The sequence below is a fragment of the Arachis ipaensis genome, chromosome B10, assembly GCF_000816755.2.
Source record: "Arachis ipaensis cultivar K30076 chromosome B10, Araip1.1, whole genome shotgun sequence".
NCBI classification, from domain to species: domain Eukaryota; kingdom Viridiplantae; phylum Streptophyta; class Magnoliopsida; order Fabales; family Fabaceae; genus Arachis; species Arachis ipaensis.
In genome coordinates this window covers 1389123-1399874 of record NC_029794.2, presented here as the reverse complement: position 1 = coordinate 1399874, position 10752 = coordinate 1389123, and the positions used below count along the sequence as shown (strand labels likewise).

At 39.9% G+C, this 10752-nt stretch overlaps 1 protein-coding gene across 1 annotated transcript; it reads left to right on the top strand.

Moving 5' to 3' along the window:
- LOC107619895 lies at positions 610 to 2074 on the top strand. Its single transcript, XM_016322132.1, has 3 exons — positions 610 to 790; positions 840 to 1171; positions 1340 to 2074. Exons 1-3 carry the CDS (start codon positions 610 to 612, stop codon positions 2072 to 2074), a joined length of 1248 nt encoding a protein of 415 aa, XP_016177618.1.

Genomic DNA, 10752 nt, shown 5'->3' with positions numbered 1-10752 from the left:
TAGAAGCTGGGTTCATTCGAGAACTGGACCACTCAACCTGGTTGTCTAACGTGGTCCTGGTAAAAAAAGCAAATGGGAAGTGGAGAATGTGCATGGACTATTCTAATCTTAACAAGGCGTGCCCCAAAGATTCCTTCCCCCTCCCTAACATTGATTCCCTAGTGGACGCGGCGGCAGGGTATCGGTTTCTGAGTTTCATGGACGCATACTCCAGCTACAACCAGATACCGATGCATCGGCTAGACGAGGAGAAAACGGCGTTCATAACGCCAGGGGGCACGTACTGCTACAAGGTGATACCGTTTAGGCTAAAAAACACGGGAGATACCTATCAAAGGCTGATGAATAAGGTGTTTAGCAATCTTATCGGCAAGACGGTGGAAGTGTACGTAGATAACATCTTGGTGAAGACCACCCAGGTCGAAGACCTCATTAGCGATCTAGAAACCGTGTTCGCATTTCTTCGGCGGCACAACATGAGGCTCAACCCTCTCAAGTGCGCTTTTTCGCCATGGAAGCAGGGAAGTTCTTAGGCTTCATGATAACCCAAAGAGGGGTGGAAGCTAACCCGGAGAAGTGTGAAACAATCCTGCGGATGAAAAGCCCGGGATGTGTAAAGGACGTGCAGAGGTTGACAGGAAGGCTCAATGCCCTATCCAGGTTCCTCGGTGCGTCGGCCGCAAAGGCTCTCCCATTCTTCAACTTGATGAAAAAAGGGATAGTGTTCTAATGGACCCCAGCGTGCGAGGAAGCCTTCAATCACTTCAAGAACATAATCTCAGCACCACCTGTACTCGACAAACCCAGAAACAGAGAGGCACTATATTTGTACTTAGCAGTAACTGAGGAGGCTTCGACAACCGTCCTGGTACGGGAAGAAGGGAAGATCCAGCAGCCGGTCAACTTCGTGAGCAAGGCGCTGCAAGGGGTAGAGCTGAAGTACAGTATGCTGGAGAACCTGGCATATGCGCTCCTGACCTTCTCCCGCAGGCTACGACAATACTTCCAAGGGCACCAAATAATTGTCAGAACGGACCAAGCGATATGGCAAGTGCTGCAAAAACCTGACCTAGCGGGCATGAGGATGACCTGGGCAATCGAACTATCCCAGTATGATCTACAGTACGAGCCCATACATGCAATCAAGGCCCAAGCAATGGCTGATTTTCTGGTCAAAGTGACGGGAAACCCCTCCAGGACACCGAGCACTTGGTGGAAGCTCCATGTCGATGGAGCCTCCAACCAAACGTTCAGAGGAGCGGGGATGCTCCTGGAAATCCCAACCGGAGTTGTGTATGAGCAATCGGTCAAATTCTAGTTCCTGGTGTCCAATAACCAGGTGGAGTATGAGGCCCTTCTTGGCGGCCTACTCTTGGCAAGGGAAGTCGGGGCCACTAGAGTGGAAATATGCAGTGATTCTCAGGTCGTCACATCACAGATTAATGGAACATATCAAGCCAGGGACTCGCTGCTGCAAAAATACTTGGAGAAGTTTAAAAAGGTAAGCGAGGAGTTTGACGAGGTCACGGTACAGCACGTTCCGAGGGAGAGAAACACACGGGCTGACCTCCTATCAAAACTGGCGAGCACAAAACCAGGAACGGGTAACCGATCCCTCATTCAAGGCTTAGTGAAAGAGCCCTCAGTGACATTGCATATAACACGGGCGGATGACTTCCCCTTATGGATAGACCCGATCACCGACTTTCTGGAAGAAGACAAACTCCCTAATGACGAAAAGGCGGCTAAGGCACTGAGAAGAGAAGCGGCCAAGTTTACAATAATACAAGGCCAGCTGTTTAAGAAAGGGCTCAACCAGCCTCTATTGAAGTGTCTACGCCCCGACCAAATGGACTACGTATTAAGCGAAGTCCATGAGGGATGCTATGGCCACCACATCGGGGGGAAGGCCCTAGCCCGAAAACTCATCAAGACTGGTTACTACTGGCCCTCAATGATGGCAGATTCCAAAGAGTTTGTGAAGAGGTGTAGAAGATGCCAGGAGAGCGCCAACTTTCACAAAGGGTCGGCAGCTGAACTGAGCCTATTGATGGCCTCCCGACCATTCTCTTAATGGGGAGTCGACCTGTTAGGGCCTTTTCCGATTGGACCTGGACAGGTCAAGTACCTAATTGTCGCCATCGACTACTATACCAAGTGGGTAGAGACAGAGACGTTGGCCAGCATATCCTCGGCAAATTGCCGAAAGTTCATGTGAAGACAAGTAATCGCCAGATTCGGAATCCCAGAGGTTGTCATCTTGGACAACGAGACATAGTTTGGCGACAAAAAATTCGGGAAATTTCTCGCCGGGTTGGGCATAAAGCAGAAATTCTCGCCTGTTGAGCACCCCTAAACTAACGGCCAAGTCGAAGCAGCGAACAAGGTCATCCTACAAGGCCTCAAAAACCGACTTGACCAGAAGAAGGGGGCCTGGACAGATGAGCTAGTTTCGGTCCTCTGGTCCTATCGCACAACTCAGCATTCCTCTACCGGGGAGACGCCCTTTCGGCTCACTTACGGGGTTGACGCGATAATACCAGTAGAAATAGGGGAACCGAGTCCACGGCTACTCTTGGGAGGAGTTGAGGAAGCCGTGGAGAAGGACTTAGTGGACGAAACCAGGGAAATGGCCCACTTGTTGGAGACGCGCTAAAACAGAGAATGGCCTTGCGTTACAACGCTAGAGTATTAAAAAGAGATTTTGAGCCAAACGACCTAGTCTTGCGGCGCAACGATGTGGGGCTCCCGACGCCAGGGGAAGGAAAGTTGGCAGCGAATTGGCAAGGACCATACAGGGTAAAGGAAGTGCTCAGCAACGGTGCTTATAAACTGGAACAACTGGATGGCAGGGAAGTCCCCAAAACGTGGAACGCGAGAAACCTAAGAAGATTCTACTCATGGAGGCCGAAGTACACTCGGAGGGCAGAAGGTTTCCCGGTTTAGTAAGACTCGTTGTACTTTATGTTCAGATTATTCCCCGTTGGTTGTTTACACGAATTTACTTTACATTGAGATTATATCCCAGTGATTGTTTACACAAATGGCAATTTATTACTCTAATTGTCCTTTTCTCGTTTTATACCTTATTACGCTGCTCACATTGCTTAAATTGTTTGACCTGGAAAATTAACTGGTCCTATAACAAAACGGTATCCCGGGACTGATCACCCCGGGAACCACTAAAGTCGCAAGCACCACAACAGACGGCCACTTAGAAAAGCCAAATTTAAAGCGATTAAAATGAAAAATCCACCACTCGGCTTTGTTTTTGTCAACATCGTTTCAAAGTCAAAGTTACAAATAAAGACTGCAAAACGGTTACAAAAGTTATAACGGTAGCATGGCAGAAATTGTCTCACAAACTACCAAAACAAGATCCTAAGTACAAAGAGTTCATTTCTTTGGAATATCAACAATTTTGCCATCCTTGATGGTCTTGAAAACGCTAACAGCTGAGGTGTCAAAGTCGGGGGCCAGCAGCTTCACCTGAGCCTTGATCGCCTCTTCGGTTGCCATGATAGCATTCTTACCATGCTTCACGGTCTCTTTATACTTTTTCTTTAGCTCAGCAGTCTCGACCTTGGCTGCAGTTGCCGACGAGAAAGCCTCGTCGCGCTCTTTCTCCAGCTCCTTCACTCGACCCTGAGCAACGCTAAGTTGGCTCTCCAGAGTGAGCTCTCGCTCGGAGGAGGTCTTAACTTTCTCTTCGGAAGCAGCTAACTGAGCCTGCAGCGACTTTACCTCAACTTTGTACTTCTCATTGGCGCTGACGTATGATTGAAGCTTGTTTTTCCAGATTCCGAGCTCCCGCCAAGACGGGCTCTGCCTTCCTCGCTATAGCAGCGGCCCGGAGCAAGGTGCGATACACCCACTTGGCTTGAGAGGCAAGATCCCTGCCAAGGAAGAAGTCCTCTGTGCCAGGTAGGAGCTGGGAATCAATGAAGCTGCTGGCGTCAAAGTTCTTCTCCATCACTGTGAGGACCCCCTCAGGGCTGGAGGACGGTTTCCTTTTCCTCGAATTCTCGACGACGATAACCTCAAGTCCTCCACCCTCCGTTTCAACCTCTGGTCGGGGACTTAGACCAGAGCTGATCCCAGCCACCTCTCCTTGCGTGGGCTGGGACTGGGCGTTGGTACTCAACTTTTTTCTTGTAGTGTTAGGATCTCCAACCCTTTCGATCTCTCAAGCTTGTATCCTCAGCAAAAGTACGAACAAATACCAAATCTAGTCACAAAAGACAATGGTCAGTGGTGACAACAGTGAGTACAACCCAAAGCAACGTTAACGGAAACGACAACGTGAACTAGATTTGGAGTAACACAAGCTAGTGATGCAGAATAAAGGCAGCAGCGATGACAAACAAAATGAACGCAACGATGATGACGCAGAGTAAAAGCACCGACGACACATAATATTGGTGAACAGAGGCGGTGACAACTCAAAAAAGCGGCAAGCAATGAGAGCAGATCTGAGTGAGAAAATGGAAAAAGATGAGCAGCAAGCGGCAATGGGACGTGCATCCATAGTGGCGAGAGCTTGAGTGAGAGGTACTGTGCAGCAGATCAAAGATAGAGAACTAGCAAAAGGGGAGAGGGAACTATGTTAATGATGAAGAAGAAAAGTGGAGTGGCTCAACCATAGATTATAATCTTAATCCGTATTCTCAACTGGGCCGGACCGAGTTACCCGATCTGGACCCTAGCATAATTGAATTATGAGATCAAGTAACTTTTGTTGGTTTTGGGTCTGACCTGATGATTTTAGTTAAGTATGCTCAAAATTAGCCCAAATTAATTAGGTCCAAGTTAGTCTGCATCTTGTGTAGCCCTAACCTCTAATATATGTAACATGCTTTATCACATCAACAATTTAACTTACCATGTCACTTTTCAATTTGTCATGTCATTATTTAACAAAGTATACAAATCAACGTTCTGAAAATTAGTTCGAATCGGCCGGTCGAACTGTGAACCAATAGAAAAAGCAAATTGAGCAGATGTCAAAACCGAGAGTTTGAGAAACTGCCGTTGGACTGTCAATCAAGACCCAGCCAGTTTTCTATTTTTTCTCAAGATAGTGCTGTTTGGTTAGACTTAGAGGAACCCTAACCAACCCTCACTCCAAAATGCACAGCAGCACCCATTCACCTTCAACCTCGAGCCATTCTCCTTCTCCTTCCTCTCATCGAGCTCCTCCTTCACTCCCTCACTTCCGTCTAGCCACTCGCCTACTATCGCAGCCGTCGCAACTTCAAACTTTGAAGCCATCGTTGCAACTTCCTTCCCTTCCATCGTGCAACCACCGTGTGAAGTGTGAAGTGTGAACTTCGAATCACCGTCGCCACTGCAACTGGTCTCGTCTCCTGCCTCCGTCGTGCAGCCACTGTCCCGTCGATGCCAGCTCTGTTCCACTGCGTTAGCCCTTTGGCCGTGCCCTGTCCCCCCTTTCTCAGTCTGTTCTGTTCTAGATTTTAGGTATTAATTTTTTTTGTAACTAGAATTGACTAATTGTTGAATAATTATTGTTAGTTAATTTGTGAACCTTGATATTATTACTGGGTTCAATAATTGTTGAATAATTATTGTTAGTTAATCTATGAACCTTGTTGTTGCTCTCACACCTCTGTGCTCTTGAAAGTATTATTTTTAGGATTCTTAATATGTGGTTTATTGATATTCTGATCTTAATCTGTGATTGTCAATGATGTTCTTGAATTTTGATTATGATATTCTGTGATTCCATTGTCTTTAATTTTATTTTGATTCTGTTTTAGCACTCTATAATTTGACTATGTCAATTTTTTTATTCTGCTTCAATGCAATGTTTTGATTTTTCCTTAATTTTATTATTTTTGTTGTCTGCAGTGATTTTAAGGTGTAGCGGGTTTCACCCATGTGATCATCCTATTAAATTTGAGCTTGTGAGTTTATGCTAGTTTTATAAAAGGGCTTATTTGGTTTATGTTTATTTTGTTGAAATTTTTATGTTTATAAAGATCGAACTTCTTTGTGAAGATTTTATCATAGTATATATTACAGTTTATAAATGGAAATCAAATGAGCTCTAACTCTGTTGTATGCTTATTTCTTTCTGTTTGTTTGATTGAGGTGCTTGACTTATGTATTCTTAGGATAGAGTGAACCTATATCAAGATAAATTAAAATGTTTGCTTGATTTAATGCAAGGTATGTACTTTTTTTTAATAATGTGTTGAATGTGTGGGTTTAAAGAGGTCTTTTAGTGCAAGAATTCCAGTTTGTATTAGCATTGTTCTATCCTTCAATTATTTTGTGCATATGTTTCGAATTGATTTTTTCTCTATTTGTTCAATAAACCAAGTTATATAATCTGTAAGAAAATATAAACAATGAATTTAGTTAATGTGTTCATTTATATTTTATTTATTATTTTATTATAAAACTATTATTTCGGTTGAACTACGATTAAATCAGTCGAATCAACAAATTAAAAATTAATAATTAGAACGGTTCAATAATCGGTTCAATTTTTAAAACCTTGATACTAACATGAGGGACTAAAACAACTAACATTTTAATTTATTAGACTAAAATCAGAAAATAAATTTTATAAGGACGAAAAAACAAATAATTAAAAAATGATCTAAGCCTTTAACATTTTAATTTTTCTTTAACACACAAGGTATATAAAACTTATGTTTTCTTAACAAAATAATAATAATAATAAAATTTTCTAATCAAATACAATCTATATATTTGGTGTACATGAAAGTAAACTATTTGGGAGCAGAAGATTACTATTTTAAGGTAATATTTTTAACGTAAATTAAACATTTTAGTTACTTTTATTTTTATTTTTGACGTTTACAAAAATATTTAGGAGGATAAATTATTAGATGATGATAGATAGATTATCACTAACCAAAGATAGAGGAAAATTTAAAAATTTTTAAATGAGGTAAGTAGATAAGAACCCAAGTATAAATTAAATGTACTTAGTGTTCTTGTCTGCGAAATAGGTCGGCTCCTAGTGGCAGATGACCATCGATCAGTTACGTTATCAATCATTTCAAAACCGACATTAATGCTCGAAACATAACTGACGAGAAACCCATCATATAAAAGCAAGGTAAGATATTTTCTTTACGGAATTTGAATTATACAATATACTGACTTAAGCATTGAAATGCCTTTGCAAGTACACTCCCCCACTCCACCGCTTATACTCTCATGCCACATCGGAAGGAAAAAGCTCGGATTCAAGGATCGGACATTCAGTCTCCAAGGTGATAGTTCGATAGTCATCTGCCACTAGGAGCCGACCTATTTCGCAGATAGTTGCCATTGAAAGTTTGTAATTTGCTAATAGAGTTGTTTCACTTTTGTTTATATAGTGTGTTTGAAATTGCTTTTGAGGTGTTTGAAAAAGCTTTTGCTTAATTGATTGGAATTTCTGTTTAGAATATTCCTTTTTGTTTGACTGATATGATTGCCGACCATGGGCAGATTGTAATTAGACGGAAGTGTTCGTCGTTTGAATGTATTTGAGATTGACAATAGATAAACTTGTATCTATGCTTTAATGGTAAAATTAATTATCAGAAAGATTGACGAATAGAGTTGGTATACACTTTAGTTGAAAAGATTGAGATAAATTTTATTGCTCATATACAGTAAATTGGTGAACCTTTGGATACAAAGGCGCAGGTAGGCTAGCCTCGTTAAAACTTCTCCAACTACCGCCCCTTTTTCACGATTTGACGAAGACACTTCCTTTTCCGAATTCTTACTTTTAAATCGAGACCTCAGAGATGCAGCTGAAAGCCCAGGGTATTTACTACCTACAAAACAAACACAACATCTGTCAGAAATTCCTAGGAAAATAATATACAAACAAAGAAAACCCCGAACTCACCCAAGTACTATAAGACAGCATCTTTATCTTCTTCCCACTTGAGTAACTCATACATGGAAATCAGATCCTTACGATCAATATTCTCAACCAATAATTCAATCAGGCACACATTTCTCGGAGATATAACCTCGGGACCGAGTATATTTGAGGTTCCGAACACTACCACAACGGAAACCTCTCCGCCAAATCCTCATCAACATAAAAGGAAAAGTCTTTTTCCAGATTCCTAACCTTAAGATACATTTCCTTAAAATCCTTAAAGGAGGGTTTATATAACTTGAATATACCAAATCCAGGGGTACTGTTGAAATTAATCCAACCCCCTTTCCATACACCCTTTGCCTGAAATAGGGAAAAGAACAAATCTACTGATGGCATCTTCTCAAGAAACTCCATCAAAATCTCGAAGGAACGTAAGAACGCCCAGCCATTAGGATGAAACTGAGATGCAGCATAGTTTAACTGTTTCAACACCTAACACTCAAACTCCATAAATGGCAACTTCACTCTCAGTTCTTCTAGAACACAGCTGTGCATGTAGAAATACTCGAATCCCTGCCCCTGGTGATAAACCCTATCATCACTGTTATATGGTAGTAACTCAACTTGCAACCCAAAACCAGCCCTTACAACCTTCGCTGCATTCACCTCCTTAACAGCATCCTCATCACAGAATAGGGACACTCGGAACTTCACATCCTCACTAACCCAGTCATAAGACCAGTCAATCTCACTCTTTTTCTCCTTCTTAAACCCCATTAAGAAAAACAGCAAGCAAACAAGAAGGGGGGAAGAATGAAATAATAAATCAGAAGCAAGAAGACAGAGCATACATAACTCTCTTACTCATTCTGTTCCCAAAGAGGCAAAACCCAAACGTCAAATGTTACCAGGCTATAACTTCATGTTGGAAACCAATAAATCCAATTAATCCCACCACAAACAAACGTTTCAAATGCAGAAACTACTGCCTTAGTCACATCAAACGACACAGCCTACTTTGGAAACACAAGTCTTTAATACTATCATCAATGTTTCTCTCTCCTCAGTAAAAAGTGGACACGACTCCCCACGTCTAAACAATAATTTTTTAATAAAGTATGTTGAACTGGGGGCTCCGTCAGTAACCCGTCTAACCAAGTTATAACACATCAAGAAGCTCAACCTGCTTCATTAAAAACTCTCCTCAGGCTAAGCTTGGGGGCTGTGATATGGCAGTTATCAATACGAGTTATAACTTGGTATCACACGTTATAACTCGGCCAATTAACGTTCCCGTCATAACCGACGTCCAAACGGGTAGCAGTCAGTTACGTTATCAATCATTTCAAAACCGACGTTAATGCTCGAAACATAACTGACGAGAAACCCATCATATAAAAGCAAGGTAAGGTATTTTCTTTGCGGAGTTCGAACAATACAATATACTGACTTAAGCATTGGAGTGCCTTTGCAGGTACACTCCCCCTCTCCACCGCTTATACTCTCACGCCACATCGGAAGGAAAAAGCTCGGATTCAAGGATCGGACATTCAGCCTCCAAAATGATAGTTCAATAGTCATCTGCCACTAGGAGCCGACCTATTTCGCAGACAAGAACACTTAGCAATAGTATATGAATACAACATAGCGCAATAACGCCGTTTTATTTAGATAACCGAATCTAAATCAAACTCAAAATTTGACATATTATGTGTAGCTAGTTCAACCAAAAAATAATATTTTTTTAATTACAAGTGATTACCAATTGTTTTTTTATTTAAATTCTTTAAATTTTGAATTTCACTTTAAAAAATAAAATGTAATTTTTTACTATTTATTTCATAAATAGAACCAAAAAAAATATAAAAAAAAATTATTCAAATGTTAGAAATTAGATTATATTTTATCTTCTAAAGTAAAAATTCAAAATTTAAAAAATTTAAATTTTTTTTAATCTTGATTTAAGTAAACCGAATATTTTTAATTAAATGATCTACATAACACCTGGTGACAATATTATTTTAATTTGCATTTTCTAGTCACTGGTGAAAATAGCCTTACACAGCTACAAAAGTCTTCCAATTTTACCCGATATAAAGTGTACTTTATTTGTGAATGAAATGCATGCATAATTCATTACGAAAAAGTCTCAAGAGTCAATATTTTATTAAAATTTAATTAATATTTAATTATAAAAAATATATAATTTTATATCATTAAATATAATTTTATATCATTCAAAATATTAATAATAATTAATTAATAATTATAAATCACAAAATATACTAATTGCTAGCACTACTAATTCATTAATTCAACTCGTTTAGAACGTGGATTTCTAGATACAAACAAGATCATCAGAATAGAGAGTACAGAGTAAAATGACCCTAATAATGCATATTATATTCTGATTTCTGAGTGTCGACTTATTGATAAGATTGGATTTGATTGTTAACCTTCGACCAATTGAAATGGATAGTGTAATGTTTAAAATAGGATAAAAGAATATATCAATATTCTTTACCAATTTTTTTATTTTATATTTACTTTAATATTAATTAATTTTTTATTTTTTATTAAAAATATTAATCTCGTAATATTTCTCTTTTTAAATACGAACGTGGTTTGATCCGGATTTAAATTCTCTAAAGTTTGAATTTCACTTTAGAGAGTAAAATGTGATCTTCTACCCTTGAATAATTTTTCTTTCATATTTATTCTTAGTCTCATCTATAAAATAAATTGTGAGAGATCACACTTGACTTTCTAAAGTGAAATTCAAACTTTAAAGGATCCAAATCCATTTCATCCAATAGCAGTAATAACCATCAAACATGCCACGCTATTATTCCACTTTTATATTTTCCCTTGCG